General features: G+C 41.1%; 3 protein-coding genes across 10 annotated transcripts; 1 reads left to right on the forward strand and 2 right to left on the reverse strand.

Annotated features, from left to right (window-relative positions):
- Positions 1–743: 743 nt before the first annotated feature.
- Positions 744–8,134, reverse strand: samm50 (SAMM50 sorting and assembly machinery component). Its single transcript, XM_030366529.1, has 15 exons — positions 7,966–8,134; positions 7,642–7,752; positions 7,441–7,542; positions 7,254–7,341; positions 6,990–7,096; positions 6,738–6,868; positions 6,291–6,378; positions 5,980–6,108; positions 5,637–5,708; positions 5,458–5,544; positions 4,971–5,041; positions 4,414–4,481; positions 3,612–3,758; positions 3,241–3,382; positions 744–1,289 (listed from the first exon to the last, which is right to left on the reverse strand). Exons 1-15 carry the CDS (start codon positions 7,984–7,986, stop codon positions 1,244–1,246), a joined length of 1,410 nt encoding a protein of 469 aa, XP_030222389.1. The 5' UTR covers positions 7,987–8,134; the 3' UTR covers positions 744–1,243.
- A 1,513-nt stretch (positions 8,135–9,647) lies between these two features.
- uqcc6 (ubiquinol-cytochrome c reductase complex assembly factor 6) lies at positions 9,648–11,080 on the reverse strand. The gene is made up of 3 exons (XM_030366584.1): positions 10,954–11,080; positions 10,337–10,464; positions 9,648–9,991 (listed from the first exon to the last, which is right to left on the reverse strand). Exons 2-3 carry the CDS (start codon positions 10,442–10,444, stop codon positions 9,872–9,874), a joined length of 228 nt encoding a protein of 75 aa, XP_030222444.1. The 5' UTR covers positions 10,445–10,464; positions 10,954–11,080; the 3' UTR covers positions 9,648–9,871.
- Positions 11,081–11,293: 213 nt separating this feature from the next.
- Positions 11,294–15,970, forward strand: tdg.2 (thymine DNA glycosylase, tandem duplicate 2). Of its 8 annotated transcripts, none has more exons than XM_030366510.1 (11): positions 11,325–11,396; positions 11,461–11,462; positions 12,342–12,664; positions 13,102–13,304; positions 13,510–13,579; positions 13,946–14,081; positions 14,338–14,420; positions 14,523–14,617; positions 14,722–14,896; positions 15,041–15,166; positions 15,503–15,970. In XM_030366510.1, the coding sequence occupies exons 1-11, from the start codon at positions 11,340–11,342 to the stop codon at positions 15,640–15,642; spliced, it is 1,410 nt and encodes a 469-aa protein (XP_030222370.1). In that variant the 5' UTR covers positions 11,325–11,339; the 3' UTR covers positions 15,643–15,970. The 8 variants fall into 8 exon arrangements, with proteins under 8 accessions (XP_030222371.1, XP_030222372.1, XP_030222368.1 ...); XM_030366507.1 differs by lacking the exon at positions 11,461–11,462 and adding an exon at positions 11,661–11,742 and having other exon boundaries at positions 11,336–11,405; positions 15,420–15,669; XM_030366506.1 differs by lacking the exon at positions 11,461–11,462 and adding an exon at positions 11,661–11,742 and having other exon boundaries at positions 11,341–11,405.
- Positions 15,971–16,761: the final 791 nt, after the last annotated feature.

The following is a 16,761-nucleotide window of genomic DNA, read 5'->3' on the forward strand; positions in this document are numbered from 1 at the left end:
GTGCGTGCTTAGATTAGAACGCCAATGAATTCACCGATATCCCGTATGAGGGCAATTTAGTCTCTGCTTCTAGTCGTCGTTAATTAAAAAATAGCCTATTTTTAAAAAATATGCAATTCTATAAACGGTTACTGGGAGAGCAAAATTGCATAAATATGTGACTGAAGCCCCGCTCTGTTTCAAAAACGTTTGCTAGCGTTTTAGCCAGGGGGAAATCTTCTTTATTTTCTTTTGCATCTAAAGGCGTCATAGCATGCCGCCAGGCGCATTGCTGCCCCCACAGGTGTGGAGGTCAGTGCTATGGAAATACATTAAAAAAATATAACAACCAAGATTAGATCAAATAAAGAGATTAAAAACACACAAATGATTGCCATAGAGTAAAACAATTTCCCCCTCTCCTTGCATCACACATGACCGTACATGGTTAAACTCACAACATAGAAATAAAAATAAATGTAGCCTATACTGAAACCACTAAAGCACAACTAGGAAAAAAAAAATATTTGTATTAATTAATTTTACGTTTGGTTGGATTTACATAGGACCCTTGATAAATGCACACATGGTTGGAAGTCTCCCGTTGTTATCCCTAACTCTGCAAAAAAGCTGTTTAATATCTTATTTGTATTGTATTAGTTTTGCCATAACATTAGGCAAAAAAAGGCTTCAGTCTGTGAAATACTTGTGAACCAGGTCACTCCACTGGAGGAATGAGCCCTCACACAGCATTGTATGCAGTGGAAGGTGAACAGAAGTAGGCATTTAATGAAAAGTTTACAAAACAAAACAGAAGGCAGAAAATGTTTAGGGAGAAATAAACCTGGATCTGGATTGATAACGTGGATAGTGGATGGATTTATGGGAATTTCAACAATAGCAATGGGTTCAGTAAAAAAGTAAATGTTTTTGGTATCTGGCTAACAAATGGACTGAATACATTTTTGACCATTGACCATTTGACCATGATTCCAAAAAAATATTTGTTAAGATAAAAATGTCGCAGACATAATGACTTTGTTAGTTGTACAGTAAGTGATTAAGGGAAATTCATCTCAGAATGTATTTTCGCCCTGTCGCTTCTGATTAGAGCATTATTTGGAGAATGATCCATCTTGCCATATTCCAATTGTGGATTTTCATAATAGCCACTTAAACGTGCTTAGTTGATAAAGTAGGTTGTAATATAATAACATAAAGGTATTGCAAGTCTTGAATATCGCTCCAAAGCAAGGATGATAAATCACAGGAAACGAATTCCTGCTCCGAACTGGACTCCATCACAGATCCTGTTATAAAACAAGAAACAACATATTGGCGTATGAACAGATTGGAGAGTGCATTGAGCAGAATGACTACCGCTCAATTAGAAGAAAATCTTTCTTGATCACTCAGGGATATAATCAATTGTCAATAGGGTTATGTATCATTATGCAATGTTCTAAATTAAAGGGCACCTATGTCTTATCTGCCCTGCCCTTTACTTAGGGTGCACTCACACTAGGCTATCTGGCTGTGGCCGTTGGCCGTTTTCACACCTAACCGTGCTCAAATGGCCCCATTGTTCTCTGGCCTGCACTCACACTAGGCCATCTGGCCGTGGCCGTTGGCCGTCGCTACTGTGACCTGGCCACGTTAAGGCTCTTGTACATACGTCATCACGTCGTAAGTAACACGTCATCACCAAGCGTCCGCTGCATGGACCATAATAAAGTCTGCCGCCAGTCAGAGTTTTAACAACAATGGATAACAACACAGAGAACACAGTTCGCACTTTGCTGAGTCTGTTGCTTATTTGGATATATGTTTACCGTTAACTGGAAAAGAAGGCTCGTCGCCTTTATTATGTCCGTGGTCATCGCATGGACCAGTGTTTCCCACACATTGACGAGACTATGGCGCCCCGCCATAGTCTAATTTCGGCCGCCATAGTCTCTGCGTGCACATGAAGTTTTTTTTTTTTTTTTTTTTTGCTCAGACGAAGTTCGTGTCGCTCTCATTGGGATTGCATGAGAGCACGAAGTTCGGCTGTCTGCCTGCGACTGTGCCGAATAGCCTTCTGCAGCCGAATCCAAGTTGGCAATCCTTGAACTTTATTTAAATGAGAGTCTGGCGAATCGTGATGAAAGCCAATCAGTTTAGCATGCGTGTGCTTACGTTGCAGAGGGTCTTGAGTTGTCTAAAAAATAGAGAGAGCGCGACATTCGGAATTTTGCATTAACGTATGAGCACTACCTTAACAGCATCCATGATCAGTAAGTTAACTAACTGTAAAGTGTAAACATACGATGCTCACAGAGGTGATGCATTTTTAGATGCATACTGTTTGAGAACATAGAACTCTGTTTGACCTAGTGCACACGCAAACATGAAAACGGAGTTTCAGAGTTTTTATAAATGATCGTTTCCCATGATAAAAACTCTGTTTTCGTGTAGCCTAAATGAAAGGGCAAAACGTATGAAAACATGTGTTTTCCCATTGTGTAAACGGGGGGTTTATACAAATGTATAGCCTATGAAACGATTGAGAAGGTGACATTTAGGCCACGCCATTGTGTTTAAATAGGCGTACACTGAAAAAAGGAGATTGGCCATCTGTTGTGTAGAATGTATATCTGCAGAAATATACGCCAAGAACGGCTAAAGATAATTCCATCATTGTTGCAGCTCACGTTGAATGCAACGTGAGCTGCAACAATAGTGCACCACAACTCAACAAATACAAAGTCCATAATCAATACCAAGGAATTAGTTCTTTGTTAGTGTTAGTTTACTATTAGTAGGCAAACCACAGCGCATGTCCCCCCCCCCCCCAGATGCTAATGAGCCGCGTGTCGGCTCATTAGCATCTGTACCGTAACAGCCCGTGCCGTAGCAGCACACCTCTCCCAAGTGGCCAAATTGGCCTGGCCTGGCCAGACTGGCCACACTCACACTGGCAGATTTGAGCACGGTTAGCTGTGAAAACGGCCACGGCCAGATGGCCTAGTGTGAGTGCACCCTTAGTGACATCACAAGGGGATAAATGTTGATAGATAGATATAGTGTTCGATAGATAGTTGATGGATAGATCTATCCACCAGCATACCCAGACTGTAACACCTGGCCACTCACACCAGGTGGTAAACAGGGGCCCTTTTAGTGTTTAACCATATTCTGGCCCACTTTCATATCCCACCATCACTTTAGTCTAATGTTGATTATGTTTACAGCTAGGGGTGAGTTATCTCAACGCCGTACTTGTCTCCGCTCTGGACTCCCATTGGGATGCAGTAGTTGAGCTCCAGCCGGGCGATGTTTCCCAGCCGCAGCAGAATACCTGCTCCGTACGACCAGCGTATGCACTCGGCAAGCTTGCTCAGGTGGGCTTGGGGGCCTTCACCTGGGCACAAATTCAAAGGATAATAAAAAAAAATGAAACAAACTCAACTGCTCAAATATAAGAGATTGGAGCGCCACACACAAAGACTTACAATCTGAGCTCTGGAATGTGTAAATGATTAGCCCTGCGTTTCAACTTTGTTGTCCTACCTCAGTTTTAGAAAATAAGTAAGACTAGTAATGCGTAACTTTAGTTGCATCTCTAAAATGGGTGACCTGAATGTACCCACCATAGTTGAGGTTACACAGATTCCCGGCATTGAGGAAGAAGTGCGTTCTGAAGAGGTCACCGAAGCCCCCCTTGCCTGGTCTGAAGGGGAGGGGCGTGTAGAGATGGAGACCCCCAGCCCAGTAGGCCTCCCCTCCCAGGTAGTCACCTAGTGTTGCAATCAAAATCAAAACAGCATTGTGAATACCTTATTTTTCTGTAAGGGTATTTAAGCTAGTAATGCATACACTACTATATAAAAACAATAATATTATTAGCAAAAGTATATAAAATAAGCATGAAATAACTCCATTGTATTGAGTCCACTGCGTACACACACCAACAATTATGCAATGAATGGCGTGGATTTTCAAACTGTGATTTTTGTTATATATTTTAAACTCTGAAACCACACTCTGCTGGTGGAGAGAGTTGCTTTCAGGTATTCAAAGCTCTATTTCCAATCTTCCATTTCTTTAACATACTGAATATTCTGAACTAAGTCAAGCCAAAAGAGGAGCATTCAACCACAGGATGAGTATGTTGTGGTTTGGCTCTTCAGTGTCTAGACATCAAGCACCCACATGTCCAGAGCATGTCAAGTATGAATGGCTTTCCCTTTCCAGCCGTTTATACATTACCCGTACAAAAAAGAGGCATCATGGGGCCGCTTAGTGGCAAACTTTATAGCCACTGTTCTTTGTGACGACCACGGTCTGTCCAGATGCTGCACCTCTTTACTTTTCTCTCCCTCCCACTCCCATCTTCTTCAATCCACTTTCCCTGTCCATGAGGGCATAAAACCCCATACAAAACGGGCTTACCTTTACTCTGTGGGCCCATGCTATACATGCTGAAACCTCGGACACTCGTGGGTCCACCAAGATAGAACCTATCCAACACAATCACACGGCCACTTGACTTATCATACAAATTCTTAAGTATAAAACATCACAGTTAACACTGATGCTTGTGGGACTGATATTGTCAGTTATCTGTCTGTGAAGCTTGTGGGACTGGTATTGTCAGTTATCTGTCTGTGATGTTTGTGGGACTGGTATTGTCAGTTACCTGTCTGATGGTTGTGGGACTGGCATTGTAAGTGTTGCCTGTCTGTGATACTTGTTGTGAGGCTGGTATGGTAATTTGTCTGTCTGATTCTTTTGGAAATGGTATTGTCAGTTTTACTGTCTGTGATTCTTTTTGAAATGGTATCATCAGTTTTACTGGTCTGGGATACTTTTGAGACTGGTATTGTCATTTATCTGTCTGATTCTTTTGGAAATGGTATAGTCCGTTTTACTGATCTGTGATACTTGTGGGAGTGGTATTCTCAGTTACCGGTCTGCGATACTTTTGAGAATAATTTTGTCAGTGTTACCTGTCTGCGATGCTTGTGGGCTGATCACCGATGGGAAGCAGCAAGCCACCCCATAGCGAGGTTGACAGAACCTGAAGAGGAAAGAGGTAAAGACTCCACTGAGAAGACAGTAGACTTGTGTGTTTCATGTATTACGGGTGAAGCTTTTACCAGAATCAAAAGCTTTCAAGCTAGACATAGACAAAAACATGTAGTGGTAGAAAAATATATACATTAAAAAAAGCTACATTTTGTTTTATATTTATATAGTGGAATGTCTCGCTCTTGGGCTGTTAATGACAGTGGTCCATTAAAAACTAGTATTAGAAAGAACTATCAGAAATAACCTAAATACTCCATTATATTATTTTCATCTGGAAATTGTAAAAAAAAAGAAAAGAAAACTGACCTGCTAGGTCAGTTAGCAATAGTTAGTAAGGTCACTCAGGAATTAATATTTAAAAATAACCTCTCACTCAAGAATCTTTGTATAAAAAGGACTTCTCACCGAGTCCCAGAAAAGACTTTTGTTCAATTGAATCTCAAAGTCTTCCTTCAGGAAGCGAGCATCTCCACCGAAGTAACCTGCCAATTCCTGCACCATCAAAATGAAATATGAGCATGGTATGAAATATTCTATTGGCTTTTTTTTTTTTTAGATCAAAACATTTGCAATAGAACACAAACCTGGTGAACCTTGAAGAGACCTCCTTTCCTCGGCAAGATGGAGGAGTTTCTGGTATCAATGGCCATTGTGTGCTGAAGAGAGGAGAATGCATTTATAACACCTATAATACTCCAGCTTCTGGAGCGAATTACCAAAATAATGGCTAAACACATGGCTAGTGAAAACATTGAGTTTTAAGTTTTTCCTTTATCCCTTTCAAGAGTATTGGGTGCCTTCCACCATCATTAAGAACATGACCTCAACAATGAACAGGACTGATAAAAAAAAAAAAAATAACACCATGCATTACATTAACAGGTACGAATTGACACACGTCTACAGCAAAACACAGGGAGAACGTGCCGATAGTGACGACTTGAGGGAGTGCCCGCTCTCCTCCCTGACAGCGAAAGATGCAGTCCGTGCCAGGCAGCCAAGCTCTCTCCACACTCCCTCCCACTTGAGGGTGTGGTTGGTCCTCCACACAGGGAACTGGTACCGGAAAAAGAAAAGAGGACAGGTCCACAATGATAGCGATTAGAATTTGAACTTCTTTCAGCAGCTCCCATTCCACATTACCATTTCAATCAAAATCACAACAGAAATCGATTATTGGAGGAGTTTAAGAGATGTTCGCAAGGACAAAGCTGAAATAAATTCACAAAACAATTTACACTAATTTCTGTGGAGACGCCTCGATCGGTCTCCCTCAGTGAGCTCCATGGAAACTGTCCTGTGACTTTGTATAGATTGACAGAGACGCTGAAAGTGGAAAGAAGAAAATAAAAAGTAAAGACGAGGAAAATATAGCCAGTCTCCACCTTGCAAACTCGCAGATAATCTGAGGATGGGCAGATTATATGCGATAATCTGATGTGCTCAAAAGATGAGCCTCTGGAAATTTATTTGAGAGGATTTTGATTTGATTTCTCTAACCGAATACCGAAATATCATCAAAGAAAACACATGGCTTCTGACTGTTACATTTCCTTTCACAGAATATTGTTCAAATGTAAAGAAAGACTATATGTATACATAATTTATAACACCATCATGGCCTAATTTTTGCGTTTTTAAATTCCCAAAATTTGGTAGAAAGTTCTGATAATATCCAAACTTACTTTCGTTCGAAGTGCCCTGCTTGAGGTTTAAAAAAAGATAGGCCATAGGACGTTTCTTTAGTGCCGTAAGAGAACTGGAACGTCAGCTTCTCTGCGCTACCAAATGTATTTGGGAGCTTCAGACCAAGTACCTGTAATGTATAGATCGTACAAATGTGTAGAACATTCAGAGAAAACCATACATTTCCCTTACTTTAGTTCTTGTGTGATTCCTGTTAAAATCAACTCATGGACCATGGTGGAACTACGTACCATGCTTCCTTCATTGTTGCCCACCATGGTGTTGTAACTGCCTGTCATGCGCCTGAGCTCTGTCACCTCAAACGTAACATCCAAACCGTTGGGAAGGGCATCAACTCCTGAATGGAATCAAAACATTGAGAAAATGTGTTGCAGCAGAAACGCAGCTATCCTCAATAGTTTTGCAGTGCAGCCTCAATCCAAGCACAAACACCTTTCACAACTCTAAATAACAAAAAAGATTGTTATAAGAATATCAAGTCGGTCTCAATATACCTTGTGAGGTGTCAATGACAACTTCCACTTTTCTGAAGATACCAAGACGCAGCAGTCTCTGTCTGGCTTCATGAGACCTCTTCATTACCTGGAATAATAACATCTAGCTGAATCAGCTCATGGTCCACCATGTGTCTAGATATTGAGAGAAGGGTCTGGACCCATACATGGTACAATGGATGCTCACGTCTATTAGGTTCTTTGCTCGAAACACCTCGGAAATTTCATAAGTCAGGAAGTCTTCCTTTGTTTTTCCCAGCCCATCTATGTGGACTTTTTGAACTACCACCTGCAAGAGATAAGATAGAGTTGTCTATTGTTTTGGACAATATCAAATTGCTTATGTATTTACTGCTCTATGGAAATTAGATGTTACATATGATATTACATTTTTGTTTTCAAGAACTTCTTGCTTAGTTTCCTTCTCAACATCTGACGTTTCGATGTCATCGGCATGAACACCCAGCTCGGGTCCCTTCATGGGGAGAGGGTCAAGGCTCTACAAGACAAAACATGTGATGTCGTTTTCTCTATGTCTGCACACAATATACAAAATGTATAACTTAAGATAAAGCACGCTACGACATTGCATCGACAATTGACAGAAATGCTTAGGTTAACCGCTGAGGTGACTTTACAATAGCACACAAATCTTGCTGGCATATGTCTGCTTTATTGAGGTCATGCTTTAATTTCTTAATATTTGTCTTACCCTTGCGTGGACGGCCCCCATGGTTGGATCCGCAGAACAGGTTATTATTTGTACTTAATATTTGTGGTAGCCGGTTATGATATATAATTTTTATTTTAGTAAGAAAACGGTAAAGTCAAATCAACGGAGGACGCCATGACATTTTTTGTAGCCACGCCCTCTTAAGGTGGTCATTCAAGATTCACAACACCGTTGTCGAAAAGTGTCTCTCTTTCTCCAAGGATGTATAATACGAGCTCATATCTTCCCATGATACCTGACCCAAAGCATTGTCAGAAAATATAAAACTATTCTTACGATATGTATAGGCCTATATACATGATATAACTGTTTAGAGATTTCGAAGGGAAGATGACAGAGGAAAGAAATGTAACAATTTATCATGACGTACTTTAATCATTTATTATTATTGATTTGACAACAATATCACATTACAGCCAGTTATAAACTTAACATAGAACCGAACCAACATCTTCAAAGAGCAGCATAACATTACCCAAAAACACATCTAATTGCAAGATTCTTCGTATGTTGCTGAGCTCTTCTGTAGACCTTTCCTCCTGGATGCACATGTAACAAAACAATCAGAAAACATGAAGGTATATACAATTCTCGGTTATATTTTCCTGGAAGTGCACTTACGCTTCTACTTTGAACGTCTCGCGCGATATTCTATCGTGATCTCCCCCCTCCGGACACTCGTTTATTTTGCTTACCCCTAAAGTGATCAATGCTAGATGGAGACGGAGAAAACCTTTGTTATTTTAAACATGAAATGAATTGCAGTTGTTTTGCATTCGTCAGGTGATCAAATATAATTTGGAGGCACATATATTAAATCTCAACGCACCTTCCTTGTATTGGTCATATGAGACGTATCCCTCATTAGTTGGGTCTAGGATTCCAAATACGGAGTCCAAGTTGGACTCATTAAAAAGACAGGGCCCCTGTGTGTGGTTATCTTTAGAGTCCTTCAGCTGCCCGAGGTAGTCAATGAGAAAATCTTTCGGATCCTCTGTAAAGAAAATATTATCCGAAACAAACATTTCAAATGTATGTTTACATCACAGTAAACGTTTACACCTGCAGTCCATAAACGATGGATATAATAAGATGCCTATCGGATTACATCGATCGTTCGTGGATACACAATAATTCATGGATGACAAGATAACACATGGAAATAGATTTAACCTGGTCTGTTAAATAACAAACTGCTCGTCAGGTTGTTCATGAGTTCGGCAATTTTGTGCCTTTCTAGATATTTAGCAGCTTCTTTTGCTCTTGGAGTCGCCATCTTTACTACTGTTTGTTGTGGTTGCTATGATACCCCGGGGGCTGGAGTCTGGACCACTGCCTGCGTAGAAGGGTCGGGACCAGAGCTATTTAAATTTGCTCTGGTAGGGACATCAATACGGAATATAATGACACTTATTTTATATTTTGAGTGATACTTATGTAATACTTTTTTCGTGCATAACAGTTTTATTGGACATGCTGTCTAATAAAATCGCTAATATACGATAAAAGTATTACATGAGTATCACTCAAAATGTTATGCTTGAGCTTGTCAAGTCTCCATTTTTGCACAAATGTACCAAACCCTGCTATTACCAAAAGTTGTAAATAAGGCAACCTAGGAAATACAGTATGACTCACTTTCACAGGAAGAAACAAATTAGTATAAGACAGACAATGTATTTATTAATTCATAGTATATTATGATGATTGACTTAAGGTACGGTAGCAGTGACAAAATTGCAATTTCACCAAAGCCACCTAGGTCCTCTAACTGTTTTGGTCGTCTAACTGAGAGGGATAAAACAAAATCTGCAACACATTCATAAAAATATCAAATATATATCCACTTGAATCATGTCCATCCCTGAGATCATAGGGCATATGATCAGTCAGGTTTCTGTGCAGAGTTCATCTGCTGCTGCAGGGAAACAGCCTCCTCCTTAAGTCTGTAGCCAAGCAGTTCTGTCCTCAACTCGCCGGGCCTGGGTGGGATCTCAGGAATACTCTGGTGGATGATGACAGACAAACACACTGTACTCCACATTTACCCAAGAGTGTTCAATTATATCAATGTCCAAATTAACCTATTTCCTTGAAACCAGAATCCTTTGGGTTACAATGACGACGAATCATAATGTTTTTTCAAGGGATTTATTCATTATTATAACTATAAAATAGCAATAATTGAAGTGTATGGTATATTGAATCTTCTACATGAATATTTTCACATACATACAGGCGCCACACACACACACACACACACACACACACACACACACACACACACACACACACACACACACACACACACACACACACACAAGTGACTGGGTCACATTGTGATACTCACTAGGTCAGGAAGGTAGTATTGGTGCACAGCCTGTGCTCCTGCGAACATAGCAAGGACACTGGCCCCAAACATCCTCAGGTAGCGAGGCCAAGACACACCCGCTGGCATTATTGGGGTTTGAGTTTAACCTGCGAGGGAAGAATGGCATGATGCAATGCAATGTAAATAGATATTGATGAAAAGGTAGCTTAGAGGTCATGACTTGTAAGTATATTCCCTATTGATTACAAACCGGCGAGTGTAAAAACAAAACAAAAAAAGCACGCATTGAGATAGTAAAACAGCAATATTATTGTAGCCTTGCCTTTAATTGAAATACTATGGCAGAAATTATGCAAAGGAAACCCAACTTCACAGTTCAAAGCTTCCTTTACAAGGTATTATCTATGGTTATTGTATTCAAGCATGAAATGCATGCTCATCGATATGAACCGACGGTAGGTCTTGAGGTATATCGTAGGTTAATAAGTACGAACAGAATCACTGAGTGACCAAAAACCGGCACATGCCAACACGTTTTAAGTACATCAATATTCGCTTGCTCATTTAATTACCATCCCAACAGCTACGTTTACAAAATGTCTAGGGTAAAATGTTTATGTCAAAATAAATATTACCTCGCTTTCTTCAGAAAATAAACAAATGTCACTGTAGGCTGATCCTACATGCTTCCGCCGAGGTTAATATCTACTCCATAACGCTCAGTTCTTCTCCAATCAATTCGTGGTTACGTGTCAATACACACGCACTCTGTCGCCACCGTGTGTCTCTCCCAGGTAGCATAGATGTTTGGCCTAATATTAATTTATATTTGTATTTATATTATCAAAGAGTTATTAAGTTATGCCGTACCTTTATTGGAGATTTTAAATCATTGTCTTTCTCTAAGAATTGTATTTCTAAATTGTAATCAGTATGAGTTTTGAATACTCCACGCCTATGGGTGGCGATATATTTATTTTACTCGCCAACGGGCTCATTAAACGATATGCTGGACGTTTAAATGGTCTTTGTTTTGAATGGGCTCGAACGTTGTCCCTTATTAAAAAGAACAAAAAATGTATGACAGGTACGTTATTTACGTGTTGATTTATTTTTATTCCTCCGTACTCATAAAATGAAAGTGGTATTTTTCGATGAAGACAGTTTGTGAGGCATGTAAAGCGGATAGAAGCTAGTAACAATACCTTCCACCAGCCGTCTTTGTACTACTGCGGTTAGAATTTGCAGACACTTCCTTTTGTCTAACGTTATTTCCAACATATCCCATCAATGTCCCACACTATGCTTTTACGTACAAATCTGTCAGCATAATCAATGTTAGTTTATTCAAGTATATCAACGATTAAGATGGAAGAAAAACAGTATACGTCACTGACGGTTCCTACGGATTATTTCCAACAGTGGTGAGTTGTCCTCGCCGAATCCGAATGTAATTCTGTTGGAGATCGGAAATCGTCCATTATTTTGTATTTCCATGAAGATAGCATGTCATGCATGACTATTATTTATACAGATATGCTCATCGAACATCATTTGTGAAGGCATCACTGGTTGTGAGTTGTCTTCGAGCAACATATGGGACAATCCTCATTTGTTTATTGATTTTGGAAATTACATGGCTGATCAAAAAACTATTTCGAGGGAGTGAAGGAAATATGGGGATTCATTTTTACAGGAAATGCATGCGAAAGTGTGGAAATGCCATACTGTTCATCATTTTGCCTATTGTAAGTGATCATCTTTATCAGGTTAGTATTCTGAGCTCCAAATGTGCAATGATCACAATGTTGAGGGTGCATAAAGGGTTGTAGGTAGCTTGTCACCGTTTGTTCCCACTTCCCGTAAGGTGTGCATGCACTCAAAATCCTATCTTTCAATCCATCCCTCTTTACACCCATTTGAACTTATTTTACTCTGGTTCAGAAAGGTAATTCACTCAATCATAGTTTCCCATTATCCCGTTTTAATGTCTTACTCTTCTGCTCGCAAACTATTCCCCCAGGTACCAGTCCAGCCAGCAGCACCCACAGGCCCAACACCTGATGCAGTACCATAGCATGGGCCAATACGCCGAAGGATCACGGGAGGAGCCCGTCATGACAGAGCTCTCTGTCCTCCGGGAACTCCCTTCATCTCACCAGGAGTTCCTGTCGCACCAAAGCTACTATCCACAGGGCTCCCACCAAGCAGAACTTGACTATCACCACAACTTCAGGGAGAGCCAACAGCCTGCTTTCCAGCCCAGTCCGCATCAGGAGTTTCCAGGGCATCAGGAGGAGCCAGGGAGGGTTCACCAACAGCAACAACCTGTCGATCCTGCACCAGGTGAGTAAGCCTGCAGGCAGAGGCAGCCTCCCCCACTATCTCCCATGTCACCGGATCATTGTAACGATACAACATGTTATGCACATTTTCAGTACCTAATAATGAACACAACAATCGGTAACTGCCTTACACCTTTTTCACTTTGGTTATCTGGGTGGGGAAACCCTTCTGGAATTTTGGAAACCATGAAAGCTCAGTGCAATAGTTTTAGTTCTGCTCCTCATTTCCATACCGGCTTAGAATTGTGCGTTTCCATTGTTGGGACACGGTTTCCCCAAAGTTTCTAGAAGGTTTCCAAACCCAACTTATCCCCACCCAATATGGCCTCTAGCTGAATCAGGTATATACATAGCATGTCAATAGTTGGACAAATGTTCATATAAAAACAAAGAAAGCAATCTTTGCTGCCATCTCTGAACATCTGTTAATTCTCCTAGCCGCACCCCCGGGCAAGAGGAAGCGGGGCCGGCCTCCAAAGCAGCAATCGGAGGAAAGCAAGATGCAGCCGGTCGAGATGAGTGAGGAGGAGGCCGCTAAAAAGGCCAAGAGAGCCCTCAACCGCTTCAACGGCATGTCAGTGGCTGAGGTCATGGCCAAAACCTTGCCAGATGTTATTACCTACAATCTTGACATATTGATAGTAAGTTATCTTGTGCGGATGCATCTATTTATTTCATTTAGCAAAGAGTGGTCTATTTCCAGCTAAACTACACAAGGAGGTGCAGATGGCGGTGAAAAGGTGGCTCTGGTACTTTGACTTTGTGCACACCAGTGCTGAGGTCCTGTTCACAGAAAATGTCGACTTTCCAGTAGGTTTTCTATGGTAACACCTTGTTTTTCCTTAGATTGGAATCAACCCGGGACTGCTGTCAGCCTTCAAAGGACGCCATTACCCCAATCCAGGAAACCACTTCTGTACGTCCTCTAATGTAGTTTTATTACATTGTTTTGATAATTTGTACTTGGTCAAATCTATTTACATACCAGTAAGTTCAAACAGGTTGCAGTTAAGTAGTTGTGCAAGTGCAAAAGCTGACCACCCGTTTTTTCACAAAATGAATGGAAAGTGTTCAAATTAAACTAAGAAGGAAAGTGTTGTGGAAAAGCCCACTACCATTTAGAAGTTTGTAATATGCAGGCATTCTTCTTTTAACTCGTATTCTAAAATCCTTGTGGTGTTAAGAGGCCGTGAGACCCATTTGTACATACTCTTGTCTTGACCGCTCAAACGGTTAGTTTGAATAGATTTCATGGACTTATGTTCTACACCCTTGTTCCCAGGGAAGTGTCTGTTCCTGTCAGGTCTGTCTGACGAGCAGCTCAACTACATGCACGACGAGAGTCTCCCGGAGAAGTACGGCATCGGCTTTACCAACATGGTGGAGAGAACTACACCAGGAAGCAAAGACCTGTCCAAGTAAACCAATAAGTATACTAGGCGTAGGCGTGTCACGGCCACTGTTTTTGTGAGGCTGAACAAGCTTAAAGTGTTCCGGCTTTGTTAAAAAACTGTTTTTTCATAGGTGTGGAAATTTCAGAGTTTTTGGTTTTCATTCCATATTTGAGAAATAGTAATGCTGGAATTTTGTACCATCCGAGTCAAACAGCCATTTTAGTGACTTATTTATATGTAAAGATTGTTGATGAATATTGAATGTTTTTTTCTTTTACAGCAAGGAGATTCGTGAAGGAGGTCGACAGTTACTTGACAAGCTTCAGAAATACAAGCCACTGATCGCAGCGTTTAATGGGAAATGTAAGAATACTCATCAAATGTTCTGGTGATTTAAGGCACAGCGTCTTTGAGTGTAATCTGCTGTTTACTGAGAATGTTTTTTTCTTTTCTTTTTTTTAACAGGCATTTATGAAATCTTCTGCAAAGAGATTTTTGGGGTAAAGGCAAAGAATCTTGAGTTTGGCCTACAGCCATACAAAATCCCTGAAACCGGCACGGTACGTGAATAGGCAACAGGCGACAGATGAGACAGATGGACCAGTACAAGGGTCTCACTGGGGTGGAAACTTGTTAACTTATGGACATGTGTCTCTATGGATAGGTGTGTTACCTGATGCCCTCATCGAGTCCGCGCTGTGCGCAGTTTCCCCGGGCTCAGGATAAGGTGCATTTCTACATCAAGCTGAAGGATCTTCGCGACCAAATCAAGGGCAAGGGCAAGCCAAGCCTTGAAGTGACGGAGACGGAGTACTCCTTTGATCTACAGCTGGCAAAGGGTACAACCGTTTATTACCCATTACCTTAGCTGTTTAATTGTGGCTGTGTTTTGTTTTATTTGAACGCTACTTATTTGGTCCGTTGCAAGTTTGGCCAAATATAACTTCCCTTTGTTTCTGATTTGAATTGGATTGCTTTGGCAGAGGACGCCAAGAGGATTTCAATCAAAGAGGAGCAGGTGGACCCAGAGTATGAGAACTGTGACCGGGGACGTGAGGAGGCGAGGCAAGGCCCCAGCCACTGCAGTATCTCCAATGCCAAAAAGGAAGGTGAGTGGTGCTAATATAAAATCTATGACGTTGTCAACGCTGAGGACCACATTCAGCCCTATATTTAAACCTGCCAAGGAGCATCATATAGTTCTCCCTTCCAAAGAACTAGCTTTGGCATCTTGGTATCCACTGTTACGAAGATGATTTTGTGTGTTAATATTTGTCCATCAGTTATCCTTAAAGCTATTTGCTGCCTGTTGTGAGAAGTGGTAATTTGGGTTACAATACTTTTCCCCTGCACCTTCTGTAGCCTAGGAAGGAACCTGTCCATGATTAACGGTCATGCAACCCTTTGACATCTTCAGTAACGCCTCTGTGACGCCTTCCTTCCAGAACCTGACCGTAAAGAGATTGCGGCAGGTCACATGACATGTAACCCGTGGACTCCACAGTCGTTTGTGGAGCAGATACCGGATATCAACTGTGATAGCAGCACCATACCTCAACCCCCGGTTGAGGGCAAGACGTTTTAAGGACACCAATGTAATGGAGAATAGGTCATAGGGGGGTCATACCTGTGATGATTCGTCATGTCTGCATGTGTCACACAAGGGGGGGCGGCCAACAGTGCCTGGACTTCCACGTCTTTCAGACAAACAGTTTGTATTCTTGGTGTTTTTTAGTATTATAATTTATTCCATTTCGTACCGCATGTGTGTTTTTTCGGTGACTTATTTTTATATCTTGGGGGAAAAAACTGGGATTTTATTATTTGTATCATGTATAATTGTGTAACCGTGCTCCGGAATTTCGGATTTGTGATTGCGGAGCCATTAAATACCTTCTAATGTTCAACCTCAACTTTTATGTGATTTATTAACGTTTCTGCCTTAAAAAGCAAGGCAATTCATTTCTATGAGTGCAACAGCAGAGGACTCTTCCTCGGTGTCTACTGTCCTGCCTTAATTGTTTTTGAAATATTTATATCTGAGAAATAGTTGTATCTGTGTACCAAAGACATAAAAGTAAGTAAAATTGAACTTCTCTCCATATTTTTACCATGAACCACTTGCTGAGCACATCTCAGTCTGTTGTGTGGCCCTGGAAAAGAGGTTGTCACTAAATCAAGTAGATGAGAAAAAAACTTAGAACTGGTGCTTTGGTGAAGGTTGGTCTAGCAAAAAGACCCTGCTACGGCAAATTGTTAACTGGATTTGTTTAGCATCGCTATGTTGAAGTGAAGAACCAGCTCATGTGCAAGCATTGATAGATAACGGACTCCATTTTACTCCTGACTATTTTTTTCACTACGTTATTGCGCAAATAATGTATGCATGTAAGCATACATTATGGGGGGGGGGGGGAGACCTTACCAATAACTCGTAAATAAGCCCCGTTTCGCATCGATGTTCGCCCTGTCTGGGCTTATTATCCCGATAATGACCGGCGTTCTATTATCCCTTACTTAACACGTCAATAGTAGGCCTACTCTGTATGTGGAAGGGAAAATAGCTTTATTTGTAATTACAATATTATGCTGCTGTATTTTCAGAGACCCCCACAGACATTTGAGATTGCTGCTTTCATGGGGGCAGGACCTCTCCCAGTGGGGGCTCAGCTCCCACTGGCTCCCACCTAACTCGAACCCTGTA

The sequence above is a fragment of the Gadus morhua genome, chromosome 9, assembly GCF_902167405.1.
Source record: "Gadus morhua chromosome 9, gadMor3.0, whole genome shotgun sequence".
NCBI classification, from domain to species: Eukaryota; Metazoa; Chordata; class Actinopteri; order Gadiformes; family Gadidae; genus Gadus; species Gadus morhua.